This window comes from Bufo bufo, chromosome 5 (genome assembly GCF_905171765.1).
Source record: "Bufo bufo chromosome 5, aBufBuf1.1, whole genome shotgun sequence".
Classification (NCBI taxonomy): Eukaryota; Metazoa; Chordata; class Amphibia; order Anura; family Bufonidae; genus Bufo; species Bufo bufo.
The window spans coordinates 239,102,200-239,118,973 of record NC_053393.1 but is presented as its reverse complement, the minus strand read 5'-3'; the positions used below and the strand labels follow the sequence as shown (position 1 = coordinate 239,118,973).

At 47.9% G+C, this 16,774-nt stretch overlaps 1 protein-coding gene across 3 annotated transcripts in view; it reads left to right on the top strand.

The window, feature by feature from the left end:
• The window catches only part of BBS9 (Bardet-Biedl syndrome 9), a 484,979-nt gene that overhangs the window by 12,340 nt on the left and 455,865 nt on the right, over positions 1 to 16,774 (top strand). For all 3 annotated transcript variants that reach the window (XM_040434317.1, XM_040434316.1, XM_040434315.1), the window contains exon 3: positions 3,766 to 3,916. In XM_040434317.1, coding sequence (XP_040290251.1) covers positions 3,766 to 3,916 — 151 coding nt within the window. The remainder of the gene's footprint in view (positions 1 to 3,765; positions 3,917 to 16,774) is intronic.

Genomic DNA, 16,774 nt, shown 5'->3' with positions numbered 1-16,774 from the left:
CCATGCACACATGTGTATTTTTGGCGGATCTGTGTGGCCGTTCTGCATGTCCTATTCTGGTCTGACCTGCGAAGGTATCTGCATTTTGCTGATCCGTAGTCTGCGGACCATAATACGGACATAACCGTGTGCATGAAGACGAAGTATAATATTATTTTATTGTGAAATATTATACGTATGCTGTTCTAGTGCTGTAGAAGAACTCACAGTTCTATGCAGCCCTGTAGATGATGGTCATATCATTATGTTTTTTTTGTACCTGAGGAAGGTGTATTTACCTTGAAATGCATTCTCTAAGGCTGCGTTCACACGGGCGAGATTTCCGCGCGGGTGCAATGCGGTAGGTGAACGCATTGCACCCGCACTGAATCTGGACCCATTCATTTCAATGGGGCTGTTCAGATGAGCGATGATTTTCACGCATCACTTATGCGTTGCGTGAAAATCGCAGCATGCTCTATATTCTGCGTTTTTCACGCAACGCAGGCCCCATAGAAGTGAATGGGGTTGTGTGAAAATCGCATGCATCCGCAAGCAAGTGCGGATGCGGTGCGATTTTCACGCACGGTTGCTAGGTGACTGTCTATACACTGTATTATTTTCCCTTATAACATGGTTATAAGGGAAAATAATAGCATTCTGAATACAGAATGCTTAGTAGAAGGTCAATTGAGGGTTAAAAAATAAAAAAAATTAACTCACCTTGTCCTCTTGTTCGCGTAGTTCTCCCGGTCTTTAGTTCTTTAAAAAGATGAACTATGGGCTAAAGGACCTTTGATGACGTAAGATCACATGCTCCAATCACATGGTCCATCACCGCGGTGATGGACCATGTGATTGGAGCATGTGATCTTATGTCATCAAAGGTCCTTTAGCCCATAGTTCATCTTTTGAGAAGTAAAGAAGAGACCGGGACTTACGCGAACAAACGGAGAAGGTGAGTTAATTTTTTTTATTTTTTTTAACACTCAACTGATCACTTACTATGCATTCTGTTTTCAGAATGCTATTATTTTCCCTTATAACCATGTTATAAGGGAAAATAATAACATCTACACAACACCGAACCCAAACCTGAACTTCTGTGAAGAAGTTCGGGTCTGGGTACCACAGTCGGTTTTTTATCACGCGCGTGCAAAACACATTGCACACGCACGATAAAAACTGAACAACGGAACGCAATCGCAGTCAAAACTGACTGCAATTGCATTCCTACTCGCGCGGGTTTGCCGCAACACACCGGGACGCATCCGGAACTAATCCGGACACGCTCGTGTGAACCCAGCCTAAGGGTGTGATCCTGGCAGTCCCCTAATATTCACTCTTTAACACCTATACAGAGATCTGGACTTCGCTGCAGGGGAACCAACAGAACACCACCTCCTGGAGTAGTCCCGGTGTGGAGACACCGGTCCAGGGCATTGAGGGATCAGGAAAAACTCATAGTCAGTAACAGGCCTAGGTCAGGCAGTATGGTAATCAGGCCCAGGTCAGGCAGTGGAGGGTCAGAGTCAGGAACTGGGCAGAAGTGGAAGATGAGACATTGGATTCCGGCGGGTGGGCAGATGAGGGACAGCTGGTCTGGACTGCTGGATCCACAGCAGCAACAGGGTGAGAGAGACGGCGCCTATGCCAGCCCAGGGTAGCAGGGCTGCACTGAGCATGGTATAACATCTGCCACATTTAGTCCTACCCTGAGGCTCTGTTTGCACCTCCTATATTATACCTGTGTTAAAAGCTTGTGACATATGCCAGTGTGTGGGCATGCAATGTCATGCATTGCTCATTGATTCCTATTGTAAAAACATAATTTGACTTTTTTCATTTATATAGGAAGGCGCAGCAGACTATGCTTGCCTAATCTGTTAAAAAAAAAAAATTGTGTGCGGCCATATTGGCCCAGCGGAGACCAAAGAGGTGTGATTTATTGCAAAGTAAATAGTTTTATACATTTTGTTCATCTATTTATACTGTATGAATGAAGATACAGTCAGATCCATAAATATCGGGACATCGACCCAATTGTAAAATTTTTGGCTCTATACACCACCACAATGGATTTGAAATGAAACAAACAAGATGTGCTTTAACGGCAGACTGTCAGCTTTATTTTGAGGGTATTTACATTCAAATCAGGAGAACGGTGTAGGAATTACAACAGTTTGCATATGTGCCTCCCACTTGTTAAGGGGCCAAAAGTAATGGGACAGAATAATCATCATAAATCAAACTTTCACTTTTTAATACTTGATTGCAAATCCTTTGCAGTCAATTACAGCCTGAAGTCTGGAACGCATAGACATCACCAGACGCTGGGTTTCATCCCTGGTGATGCTCTGCCAGGCCTCTACTGCAACTGTCTTCAGTTCCTGCTTGTTCTTGGGGCATTTTCCCTTCAGTTTTGTCTTCAGCAAGTGAAATGCATGCTCAATCGGATTCAGGTCAGGTGATTGACTTGGCCATTGCATAACATTCCACTTCTTTCCCTTAAAAAACTCTTTGGCTGCTTTTGCAGTATGCTTTGGGTCATTGTCTATCTGCACTGTGAAGCGCCGTCCAATGAGTTCTGAAGCATTTGGCTGAATATGAGCAGATAATATTGCCCGAAACACTTCAGAATTCATCCTGCTGCTTTTGTCAGCAGTCACATCATCAATAAATACAAGAGAACCAGTTCCATTGGCAGCCATACATGCCCACGCCATGACACTACCACCACAATGGTTCACTGATGAGGTGGTATGCTTAGGATCATGAGCAGTTCCTTTCCTTCTCCATACTCTTCTCTTCCCATCACTCTGGTACAAGTTGATCTTGGTCTCATCTGTCCACAGGATATTGTTCCAGAACTGTGAAGGCTTTTTTGATGTTGTTTGGCAAACTCTAATCTGGTCTTCCTGTTTTTGAGGCTCACCAATGTTTTACATCTTGTGGTGAACCCTCTGTATTCACTTTGGTGAAGTCTTCTCTTGATTGTTGACTTTGACACACATACACCTACCTCCTGGAGAGTGTTCTTGATCTGGCCAACTGTTGTGAAGGGTGTTTTCTTCACCAAGGAAATAATTATTCGGTCATCCACCACAGTTGTTTTCCGTGGTCTCCTGGGTCTTTTGGTGTTGCTGAGCTCACCGGTGCCTTCCTTCTTTTTAATAATGTTCCAAACAGTTGTTTTGACCACGCCTTATGTTTTTGCTATCTCTCTGATGGGTTTGTTGTGTTTTTTCAGCCTAATGATGGCTTGCTTCACTGATAGTGACAGCTCTTTGGAACTCATCTTGAAAGTTGATAGCAACAGATTCCAAATGCAAATAGCACACTTGAAATGAACGCTGGACCTTTTATCTGCTCATTGTAATTGGGATAATATGGGAATAACACACACCTGGCCATGGAACAGCTGAGAAGCCAATTGTCCCATTACTTTTGGTCCCTTAACAAGTGGGAGGCACATATGCAAACTGTTGTAATTCCTACACCGTTCACCTGATTTGGATGTAAATAACCTCAAATTAAAGCTGACAGTCTGCAGTTAAAGCACATCTTGTTTGTTTCATTTCAAATCCATTGTGGTGGTGTATGGAGCCAAAAATGTTAGAATTGTGTCGATGTCCCAATATTTATGGACCTGACTGTATATTGATATGAAATACACCTTTACATATTGTCATATAATTTGTGTCTTTTTCTAACACACGCTTTCCTTGTATTATTTTTGTCCTTCCAGTGCTAATTTATCTTGCTGTCCATGTTTTCTTACTTCAGATAAAATCATTGTTGGTAGCTACAGTGGATTCCTCCGCATATTCTCTCCTCATCCTTCGAAAGCTGGGGATGGCGTTCAGGCTGAAGACTTGTTGCTTGAGGTTCAGCTACGTGATCCGGTTCTCCAAGTAGAAGTGGGAAAGTTTGTTTCGTAAGTGTGACGTGTAAGCCTCTCACCAGTGATTCCACCAGTATTGTCACATTTCTTAGGCCTCTTTCACACTTGCGTTGTCCGGATCCGGCGTGTACTCCACTTGCCGGAATTACACGCCGGATCCGGAAAAACGCAAGTGTACTGAAAGCATTTGTAGACGGAACCGTCTTCCAAATGCGTTCAGTGTTACTATGGCACCCAGGACGCTATTAAAGTCCTGGTTGCCATAGTAGGAGCGGGGAGCGGGGGAGCAGTATACTTACAGTCCGTGCGGCTCTCGGGGCGCTCCAGAGTGACGTCAGAGCGCCCCATGCGCATGGATGACGTGATCCATGCGATCACATGATCCATGCGCTTGGGGCGCCCTGACGTCACTCTGGAGCGCCCGGGGAGCCGCACGGAAGGTAAGTACACTGCTCCCCCGCTCCCCGCTACACTTTACCATGGCTGCCAGGACTTTAGCGTCCCGGCAGCCATGGTAACCATTCAGAAAAAGCTAAATGTCGGGTCCGGCAATGCGCCGAAACGACGTTTAGCTTAAGGCCGGATCCGGATCAATGCCTTTCAATGGGCATTAATTCCGGATCCGGCCTTGCGGCAAGTGTTCCGGATTTTTGGCCGGAGCAAAAAGCGCAGCATGCTGCGGTATTTTCTCCGGCCAAAAAACGTTCCGTTCCGGAACTGAAGACATCCTGATGCATCCTGAACGGATTTCTCTCCATTCAGAATGCATTAGGATAATCCTGATCAGGATTCTTCCGGCATAGAGCCCCGACGACGGAACTCTATGCCGGAAGACAAGAACGCAAGTGTGAAAGAGCCCTTATGTCTAGATGTAAAGCTAAAGCTCACAGGCCCCTATCTGTTTATATAGGAATCTGCTTCATGATGACGTCAGCTAACCAGGTGATAGTTGCATAGCAATATGACTTGGCTCCCTTGGTGCTTCCCAGCACCACAAGTGCATTGTGGAGTTTTTGGCTTGTGAAAAAAGACTTGCCATGGTTGTAAAAATATTCTGCGTTATGGGGCATACCAGGTTTACACTCATTAGGTGCTGGATTATTCAAAATTCTGGATTCTAAAATTCTTGTTTCATGGAGGGTAATGGACCGTTCCCAAATAAAATGTTAACACAAAACCTTCTACTACAGCTTTCTTTTTTTAATCAGAAGAATTTCCTCATTTGTTCTGTCTGCTTAGTCCTCTGCTCTGCGCTTATGTATTTGGCTGCAGCCATCTACCTCATTGTGGATTGACTGCAGGGTATTGTAGAAGTAATTTTAACTGAAAATGGTGCAGGAGTGGGGTAACAAACAATCCTAACTCGCCTTACCGATCCCTCACTGCTGGTCTGGTCACTGCTCCTCTTCACTTCCTAATCTTGGGTTCGACACTCCAGAAATGGCTTGGACTGTCCGGCCAGCCGGTCACTGGCTGACGCACGTCACCTCCCCAGTAAATGTAGGGCATTTAAGTAGAAGCATGCAGTGGTGATTTCCTCCTCTCAAACAACTTATTGATACAAACGCCAACAACAGTGGGGTATTCCCCCACAAAAAATGTCAATGTCTCAATAACTTGTCATGTGGCCGTGAGCGTCTCATGCTGTTCACAAGTCGACCTATTGTCTGCTGAGGTATGGCATCCCACTCTTCTGGAAGGGTGGCCCTTAGGTCATTGAGATTCTGGGGTACAGAGTTACGAGCCTCTACACGGCGACTCAGCTGATCCTATAGGTTTTCAATGGGATTCAGATCTGGAGAAAGTGCAGGCCACTCCATTTGAGGTCCCCAGTCTCCAGCAGCCGTTCCCTAATGATGTGACCTCGATGAGCTGTCACATTGTCATCCATGAAGATGAAATTAGGCCTGTGTTGTTCATACAGAGGCACAAAGACTAGATTAATGATGTTATTCAAGTAGTATGGGCAGTTCTGTATTGACTAGACACACCTGCCCACACTGTAACACCACCACCACCACCACCAAAGTCTTGTCTGGTGACAACGTTGGTTGATGCACTACCCACAAGCAGGCTGCTTACCCCGCCAGGCCTATATACTATACTATACATACTTTACTGACAAGTGCACTTTTCCACACACACATACTGACTCACAAAGTGTGAACTTTTACACATGCATGGGTACTTCAGTACAAACAGTGGATCAGGGTTTGGATTCAGAGTGGTTGTACCATGCACAGTACAAGACCACGGAAGTCGATGTTTGGCTGAAGTGGTCATATGGTTGCACTGTTGCAGGAAAATAAATATTGGAGCACTGGTGCTGTAGAGGCAAGGGATTTAACGGACAAGTCATTTTTTTTTCCTGACTTCATTTTTGTGTTAATGCCTTTTATATATGCATATTTATTATATTACTGCTATGTTTTTTATGCAAGTTGCATATGTTCGGTGAATCAGAAAAGACTGATCAGATAGATGCCTCCAGTGTGTTTGCCTTGTTTTTAAATCGGATTAAGAAGACTCAGTCCTAAGCTTCTTATATCAGAAGCAGTTCATTTAAAAGACTCCATTACTTCAGACTTGACAGGATTAATTTCAGTTAAAAACATTAGAAATTAATTGCCCATTGCGCTGATCAGTTTAACATCTGGCTGCCAGCTGACTACTTATTTATTGTCTGGTTTGGATGCAATCTCTGGCATTTTATGGAAAATTATGTTTTTCCAGTGCATTGTAAACTTATTTGGTGTTTCATTCCTTTTTGCTCAAACCATTTATTAGATAGCCCCCTACCCCAGTATGTTATGTGGATGATAAAGGAAGAAGAAAACAATACCCCACCATGGACCATATAGCATTTCATTGGCGCCTGTCTCAAGAGCAGTATTTTTGCAGTGTCATCCTATTGCGCCATTTTTATTTACACTGTTTATAATGTGTTCACTGTATTGTACGGGTCTTCACTATTACAGGGATACTATACTGTTCTGTGATATTTACTAGTAAGTAATGTATGTTACATTTATTGTAATAGCCTTTGCTTTGCTTAGTTTTTTTTAGTAACTAACCCCTTAAGCCACCTGTACCTGTATGTCACGGTGGTGCAGGAAATTATTGTAGCATACATGGCGGGTGCCGACTGTATCATACAGCTGGCACCCTGCCGCACTGACAGGGAGCGGCGATCATGCTGCCCCTGTCATTTAACCCCTCGGGTGCTGCAACCAACGCTGATCTCGGCACCTGTGAGTGAAGGCAGAGGGATGTGGCTCCTTCTGCCTTCTGATCGGAGCCCCAGTCGTGATCGGTTGCCATGGCAGCATGGACACTGCTGAAGCGATCCATAGCTGCTATGGTACTCTCCCTGCTGCCGTGTGCAGAAAGCACAGGGCAGCAGGGAACCTGTGAAATTCCTATTCACACTAATAGATCTCTATTAGGGTGGATAGAACAAGGGATCAAAAGATCCCAGTTTCTAGCGCTCTAAGGGGGCTAATGGTTAAACAATAAAAAGTGAAAAAAATTAAAAACCAAAACATTAAAAGTCTAAATCACCCCCCTTTCCCAGTTTTATATATAAAAACATGTATACAATAAAAAAAATACCACGTCCGAAAACATCTGAATTATTAAAATATTAAAAAAAAATCCCTGTCTGGTAAACACCGTAACAGAAAAAGAAATGAAAAACATACAATTTGCCATTTTTTTGTCATCTTTTCCCCTCAAAAAAATGTAATAACTGTGATCAAAAAGTCATATGTACCGCAAACATGGTACCAATAAAAACTACAGTTCATTATGCCAAAAACAATACAGCTCTGTAAACCAAGATATAAAAAAGTTATGGCTGTCAGAAAATGTTCATGCAAAGAAAAGTTAGATTTTTCTCGCCCATTCCATTGGGGGACACAGACAATGGGTATAGCTTAGGCCATTACTAGGAGGAGACACTATGCAAATAATAAATAACAGCTCCTCCTCCACTGGGTATACCCCCATGCTCCAACAGGAGGACCTCAGTTTTAGCTTAGTGTCGGATAAGGAGGTGACACTCCTGCAGGGTTGTCCCTGTAGTTTTTTCTTCTCCTGTTTGTTTTTTTCTAAACAGAGAACGCAGGGTCGCATGGTGCGTCCCTGGTCTTTCAGTGTAGCAAGCGCCGGGGTCGAATGGCTGTCCCCGGCTACCTCCCTTTCCCCCCAGAAGATAAGTGGAACCGGGCTCGACCTGCAGCTCCGGTGGCCTACCAGATCCGGGGTCACCTAGTCCTGCCCTCTATCCAGTGCACTGCCACTCCTTGTGCCAGATGACTGAAGAGGTGACCCCCTGCTGGTCCGGAACAGAGGGTGAAGACTGCAGGACTCCGATAAGTACATCGGCTCTCCTGCAAACTCCCCCTCCCCCTGTGCTCACACTGTGACACGGTTCTTTAGGGCTTACCTGTGGATCTGGGAGGGCCGGCTGGTTGAGAGGGATTCCTTCTTGTCCCCTGCATCCTGGCGGTGGGCGCCATTTTTTCATATTCCCGCGCGATCTGTGATGCAACTGGGGGACGGAGCCTATCGCGTCAGCTCCGGCGCTTCCGCTTTGCCTCAGCGCCTCTCCACGCTTGACTGCTACTCCAGCTCCTCACAGGTCATGGTAGGACAGATAGTGTTCCGCAAAACTGTAGGAGACCCTGACTCCGGGATTGCCGCCATCATGCCAAGACCTGGGGCCCCCCAAAAATCTAAAGCGACACCTCAGGTCCCAATGGGATCCTGTAAGGTCTGCTGCTTGCCACTATCGGTTACAGGCTCCTGTGACTATTGCCTTGCCTCGGGACAGGATCATCCTCCTCCCCCTCCACCAAACCAGCCCAGTCCGTCCTCCGCCCCTTCGGAGCCCGCGGAGCCCTCCTGAGCCTCTGCCATAGCTAGAGCGGCCGCGGACTTGGCCCAAGTCTCGCGCGCGGCCATGGCCTTTATGGAACGCATGGCGGCCACTGATCCACTGCCTGCGGTGCCTGTGGTTAGCACCGCTCCACCTCCCGGTGCCCCCCACAGAGGACGCTCGACCGCTAAGAGGCAGCGTACGCAGCAGCATCCCTCCTCGGATGACTCTGCTCCCCCCCCTCGCCTGGAGGCGTGTTCAGCCTCTCCCTCTCGCAGGGATTACAGGTCTGAAGGGGAAAGGTCCGGCTCGGATGAGGACACGGAGCCGGAACCCTCACCTAAGCTCTCCACCATGGTGGCAGACTTGGTCACAGCGTACGTGACACCTTTGACATCCAGGGGGAACCTCCTACTAGTAGCCAGGAATTCCCCCTCTTCCACTACAGAAAACCTGTCACATTCCCCATTCATGGCGAGTTCGCCAAGGTCCTTTCTAAGGCTTGGGAACGCCCTAATCACAGTTTTTCTGCTACAAGGCGCATGGATACTCTTTATCCTTTCCCGGCAGATAACGTGCAGCAGTGGTCTTCTCCTCCTAATGTCGACCCGCCGGTGGCCAGATTGGCTAAGAATACGGCAATACCGGTTCTGGACGGGTCCTCCCTACAGGACTCCGTTGACAGGCGTTTGGACTCCCTTTCCAAAGCCATCTTCTCTCTATCGGGCACAGGTCTGCGGCCCGCGTTCGCCTCGGCCTGGGTAGCCAGGGCGCTTTCGGTGTGGTTGCAGCGCAATCATCAGGACCTCGCGGAGCAGGATGCCTCTGTGGACACCCTAAACTTCATCCTCCAGATGTCCCAGGCGACAACATTCCTCTGTGAGGCCTCATTGGACGTCAGCACTCTCTTTGCGTGGATTTCGTCCCTCTCGGTCACGCAGCGCAGGGAGGTCTGGTTGAAGGTCTGGGACGCCGACGTTTCCTCCAAGCGCTCCCTCACTAACCTCCCATTTGCGGGCTCCAGGCTCTTCGGTGCTAAGCTGGATGAGATTATCTCTGACGCTACGGGGGGCAAGAGTACACACCACCCCAATCTAGATCCAAGCGCGCCTTCAGAGCTCGCCCCTCTGGCTCTAGAAACCAGTCCTTTCGGCGCTTCTCTTCCTCCAGGTCTGCGACAGCCCCCTCCTCCGGCGGCTCTAAGGACTCGCAAGAAGCCTTCCTTTAAGCCTCAACCTTCCTGGCGCCCGCGGGCACAGTTCCAGGGGAGTTCTGCCCGCCCCGCGGTTCCCAAGCAGTCCACCGCTTGCGGTGGGGGGCAGTCTGCTCTCCTTTCAGCATGTCTGGAGAGCTCACGTTCAAGACGCCTGGGCCCTGAAATTTTTTATTTCCGGTTACAAGATAGAATTCGTTTCCAGACCTCCGGAACGTTTCTTTCCGTCTCGTGTTCCGGGGGATCCGGCCCGAGCCTCGGCCCTTTTACAAGCGGTTTCTTCCCTTCTGGTCAGGTGAGTAGTTGTCCCAGTTCCTCTGGAGGAACAGGGGGCAGGTTTCTACTCAAATCTCTTTGTAGTGCCAAAGAAGGAGGGATCAGTGCGTCTGGCACTAGACCTGAAGCTGTTAAACAAGTCCCTGCGGGTGCGGAGGTTCCGGATGGAATCCCTCCGCTCCGTTATTGCTTCTCTTCTTCCAGGGGAGTTCCTCGCGTCGGTGGACATCCGGGACGCCTATCTGCATGTCCCTATCGCAGAATCTCACCACAGGTTCCTGTGCTTCGCCATTGGCGACCGTCATTATCAGTTCGTCGTCCTTCCCTTTGGGCTGGCAACAGCCCCGCGGGTATCCACAAAGATCTTGGCGCGGATCATGGCGCTTCTCCGTACCAGGAACATATCTCTGCTGCCCTACCTGGACGACATTCTGATAAAGGCTTCCTCTAGTTCCCAGGCCGAAGACAGCGTTAGGATCACTGTTCAGACTCTGCAACAGTTCGGCTGGCTGATCAACTTCCCGAAGTCCTCTCTCCAACCTTCCCAGAGGGTGACCTTCCTGGGGATGGTTATGGACACTACTGCAGCCCGGATATTCCTCACGGATTGCAAGTTCTCACGTATACGGGAGTCGGTGTCTCGCCTTCTGCATTCCCAGTGTCTCTCCATCCGGGAGTGCATGCAGGTTCTGGGCTTATGGTGGCCTCCTTCGAGGCAGTCCCCTTTGCCGAGTTTCACACTCTGCCTCTGCAGCAGGCGATCCTGTCCTTCTGGGACAGGACATCGAGGAGTTTGGACTCTCGGAATCGCCTTCCTCCTCGGGTTCGCATGGACCTCCCGTGGTGGCTGTCCCCTCAGAATCTGACTTCGTGGAAATCCTTCCTCCCAATCTCCTGGACAGTCGTCACCACCAATGCCAGTCTCCTGGGTTGGGGCGGCGTTCTCCGGGCTCGGACCTTTCAGGGGGTGTGGTCAGAAGTGGAAGCCCGCCTTCCGATCAACATATTGGAGCTCAGAGCAATTTTCCTCTCTCTGTCTCATTGGACCCCCCTCCTAACGGGTCTCCCGGTAAGGTTCCAGTCGGACAATGCCACAGCCGTGGCCTTCATCAATCATCAGGGCGGAACCCGCAGCCGGCCGGTGATGCAGGAGGTGAAGAGGATCCTCCAGTGGGCGGAGGCTCACGTTCCAATATTGTCTGCAGTGTACATCCCAGGGGTCAAAAACAGGACAGCGGACTTTCTCATCCGCAACAGAGTGGATCCGGGAGAGTGGTCTTTGCATCCGGACGTATTCGACGACGTCTGTCGCCGTTGGGGCCGCCCGGACGTGGACTTGATAGCGTCCAGGCTCAACAACAAGGTTCCCACGTTCCTGGCCCGAGCTTGGGATCCGGAGGCGTACGGGGTGGACGCTCTTGTGTCAAGACTTCGCACTCCTCTATGTCTTCCCACCACTGCCTCTACTCCCAAAGGTTCTTCGCAGGGTCGCGGCAGAAGGAATCCCGACCATCCTCATCGCCCCCGATTGGCCTCGCCGCACCTGGTCCTCGGAGGTCACTCGGATGCTGGCGGACGTTCCGTGGCCTCTTCCTCTCAGGGAGGACCTGCTGTCTCAAGGACCTCTCTTCCACCAGAATTTACAACCACTTCGTTTAACGGCGTGGCTGTTGAGACCACCATCTTGAAGAAGAGGGGCTTCTCGGACTCTGTCGTGAAGACCATGATCAAAGCCAGGAAACCAGCTTCCTCCCGGATATCCTATCGTACCTGGAAGGCCTTTCTTGCCTTTTGTGAGAAGATAGACGTTTTTCCTCTTTATTTCTCCGTTCCGGTGGTCCTCTCCTTTCTCCAGTCGGGTCTTGAGATGGGAATGTCCCTGAGCTCTCTGAAGGGTCAGGTCTCCGCTCTGGCCATTTTCTTTCAGTGCTCTCTGGCTCTGCTAGGTCCGGTGAGGACCTTCCTGCAGGGGGTGGTGCATTCGGTCCCTCCGTATGTCCCTCCTCTGCCCCCCTGGGATCTGAACCTGGTTCTGTCTTCTCTCCAGGCGGCTCCTTTTGAGCCCCTGAGGGACATTTCACTGAGTTTTCTCACCTGGAAGGTGGTCTTTTTGGTGGCCATCACCTCTATCAGGAGGGTATCGGAGCTGGCCGCCCTTTCCTCTAAAGAGCCCTTTTTGGTCTTCCACAAGGACAAGGTGGTACTGCGCCCTGTCCCTTCCTTTTTGCCCAAGGTGGTCTCCGCCTTCCACCTTAATGAGGACATAGTCCTGCCATCCTTTTGCCCCGCTCCGGCGAACCCCAAGGAGCGCACTCTCCATTCTCTGGATGTTGTCCGTGCTTTACGGGTGTACCTGTCGGTTACTACCCCATTTCGCCGCTCGGACTCCCTTTTTGTGGTTCCCGAGGGGCCTCGTAAGGGTCTGGCGGCCTCCAAGTTCACTGTGGCTCGGTGGATTTGGTCGACTATTGCCATGGCCTATCGGTCCCGGGGTAGGGTTCCCCCAGCGGGGGTTACCGCGCACTGGGGGCCTCCTGGGCTAGGCGCAATTGAGCCTCTACATCACAACTTTGTAAGGTGGCCACCTGGTCGTCCTTACATACCTTTACAAAGTTCTACCAGCTGCACTCTTTGGCGTCGGGCTGATGATGCCATAGGGCGCAAGGTATTGCAGGCTGTGGTTCCTGTTTAACCGTTGGACGTTTTCCCTCTGGAGGTGCTGGTCTTCCCACCCCATGGACTGCTCTAGGACGTCCCATGGTCTGTGTTCCCCAATGGAATGGGCGAGAAAAGGAGATTTTTTGTGAAACTCACCTGTAAAATCTTTTTCTCGTCTTTTCCATTGGGGGACACAGCTCCCACCCATTCTTGTCTGTTGCAGGAGGGGTTGGTTCTATTCTAGTGGGAACTTCTGGTTAACGGCCTGATGGCGGTGTTCCTTGGTTCTGCTTTTTTTTTGTTAATATTTGGTTTCTGATCTCCTTCTGCTACTGCTTTTGCACGCACTGAGGTCCTCCTGTTGGAGCATGGGGGTATAGCCAGTGGAGGAGGAGCTGTTTTTTATTATTTGCATAGTGTCTCCTCCTAGTAATGACCTAAAATATACCCATGGTCTGTGTCCCCCAATGGAAAAGACGAGAAAAAGATTTTACAGGTGAGTTTCACAAAAAATCTCCTTTTTTCAAAAGTTTTTTTTTTTTTTTTTAATTCTTATTGAGCTGCAGAATAAGAATTTCATGTAATTTTTAGCGTGCCGTGATGTCAAAACCCAAAAAACCTTGGTAGAATTGTTTTTTTTATTTTTATTTATTACACAATTTTTTTTCCTGTTTTCCAATAACAGAAATGGTAAATTAAATGGTGCTGTTAAAAATGCATGTGAATGAAAAAATAAAAAAGTTATCGCTATTGGAACGTGGGAAAAAACCAAAAATGCAAAACCAAATATGGGCCTGGTACTTAAGGGGTTAAGAGTTTTCCGAGATTTAAATACTGATGACCTGTCCTCTCGAACAGCTGATCAGCGGGGGTCCCGGGTGTCGGACCCCCACCGATCATATACTGATGACCTATTCAGAGGATAGGTCATCAGTACAGTGGTCCCTCAAGTTACAATAGTAATTGGTTCCAGGACAGATAAGACAAGCTTTTACCTATAATAGTCAGGAATGGATGCTAACTAGCATCTAATACTAGGGATGAGCCGATACCGATAATCTGTGAACTTTCAGGCCGATAGCCGATAATTTATACCGATATTTTATATCTCATAATATATATTATATTATTTGATAGTCACTGAGGTGGTGGAAATTTGCATTTGGCACTAGTATATTATAAATGTAAATTTTAAATTAATAAAGCCCTTAGTTGGTAGTCAATTTATAATTTTCATTTATAATATACTAGTGCCAAATGCCAATTTCCACACCATCCCCCCCCTCACTGAATTTATTAACCCCTATCAGACCTCAGATCAGCCCTTTATTAACCCCTATCAGACCTCAGATCAGCCCTTTATTAACCCCTATCAGACCTCAGATCAGACCATTATTAACCCCTATCAGACCTCAGATCAGACCATTATTGACCCCTTTCAGACCTCAGATCAGACATTTATTAACCCCATCAGACCTCAGATCAGACCTTTATTAACTCCTATCAGACCTCAGATGAATAAAAAAAAAAAATCCTCACCTCTCTTGCGCCGCGGCTCCTCTTCATCTCCGGGTCCGGTGTATCGCTCCCCTGCGTTCTACGTCACCTGACAGCATGCAGGGTCAGGACAGTGCAGCGCGGGCCCCATCAAAGAAGACCAGGGAGGGTGAATATCGGAAGTGCTTGCTGCGCTTCTTCCCTGCTCCCGGCACCCGATGTTTACTAGTGCGCGCTTCCATAATGGAAGTGTTCACTAGTATCCGCTTTATACGCATTATCGGTATATCGGCAAGGTTAGATGCCGATAATGTACAAAATCCTGAATATGGTCCGCTAATATCGGTACTTCCGATAATCGGTCGATCCCTATCTAATACAGCTATTTTACCAGAGAAGTGGCCTGGATTGGTTGGATCTGAGTCTGAGACATATTTTATGTTGAATAGTTTCAACTTACGATGGGTCAGAAAACACCATTGTATCTTGAAAATATTGTATCCTGAGGCCATTGTATCTTGAGGGACCCTTTAACTTTGCAGACAAATGTAATGTTTACTTTCCAGCTTTTCTTTTACCATAAAGAAAAGCTGAAAAGTAAAAGTCGCTGCACTATAGAACTGCACTGTTATAAGGATAGTATTTTCTGTGCTTAACTAGTATTACTTTTTTCTTCACAGGCATATTTAACAGCATAAATAGTGTTACTATTTATTATCTTTTTGGGCACAGAAAATGCTATCTCAATAACAGTGTAGCTTGATAGTGTAGTGGTAAGGCTACTTTCACAATAGCGTTTTAGTTTTCCGGTATTGAGATCCATCATAGGGGCTCGATACCTGAAAAAAACGCTTCAGTTTTGTCCCCATTCATTGTCAATGGGGACAAAACTGAACTGAACAGAACGGAATGCTCCAAAATGCATGCCGTCCCGTTTGGTTGCGTTCCAATACCAGAAAGCAAACCGCAACATGTTGTAGTTTGCTTTCCGTCCTGGGATGCGGAGCAAGACGGATCTGGCATGACCCCCAATGAAAGTCAATGGGGACGCATCAGTTTTCTCTGCCACAATCTGCCACAATAGAAAACGGATCCGTCCTCCATTGACTTTCAGTGGAGTTCATGACTGATCCATCTTGGCAATGTTAAAGATAATACAACCGGATCCATTCATAACGGATGCAGATAGCTGTATTATCAGTAATGGAAGCCTGCCAGATCCAGCAAAAACGCTAGTGTGAAAGTAGTCTAAGGGTCCATTCACACGTCCGTGTGTGTTTTGCGGATCCGTGGATCATGCCGGCGAATCGCCGGCATTCTCATAGAAAATGCCTTTTCTTGTCCGCAATTGTGGACAAGAATAGGACATGTTCGATTTTTTTCGGGATCGGAATTGCGGATCCGCAATTCCGGATCCAGGCAGCACGTCGTGCTGCCCCATAGAAATGAATGGGTCCGCAATTCCGTTTCTCAAAATGCGGAACGAAATTGCGGACGTGTGAATGGACCCTAAGCCTGCTGCCTGCATACTAATACTGTTTATTTAATATTAGGGATCGACCGATATTGATTTTTTAGGACCGATACCGATAATTTGTGAACTTTCAGGGGGATAGCCGATAATTTATACCGATATTCTGGGAATTTTCATTTTTGAGAAAAAAAAATTTCCTACACAAATCTGCTGAAAATTAATATGTTTATTGTTAACGTGTATTTTTTTTTTTGTAAATCTTTTTCATTTATACTTAATATTTTTTTTTTTTTTTTACTAACTATTAGCCCCCTTAGGGACTAGAACCCTTGTCCCATTCACCCTGATAGATCTCTATCAGGGTGAATAGGAGCTCACACTGTCCCTGCTGCCCTGTGCTTTGTGCACACAGCAGCAGGGAGCTGAACATGGCAGCCAGGGCTTCAATAGCGTCCTGGCTGCCATGGTAACCGATCGGAGCCCCAGGCTTACACTGCTGGGGCTCCGATCAGAGAAGCAGGGGAGAGGGGATCCTGTGGCCACTGCCACCAATGATTAATACTGGGGGGGCGCACTGCGCCACCAATGTTTTTACTATTGGGGTGGGGGGCGCACTGCGCCACCAATGATTAATACTGGGGGGCTTGGGGGGGGGGGGGGGGCGCACTGCGCCACCAATGAAGATAAGTCTCTCAATCATTCATATACAGGAGGCGGGAGCTGGCTGCAGAATCACATAGCCGGCTCCCGACCTCTATGAGCGGTAGCTGTGATCCACGGCACCTAAGGGGTTAACTACCACAGATCGCAGCTATTGCTCATAGAGGTCGGGAGCCGGCTATGTGATTCTGCAGCCAGCTCCCGCCTCCTGTATATGAATGATTGAGAGACTTA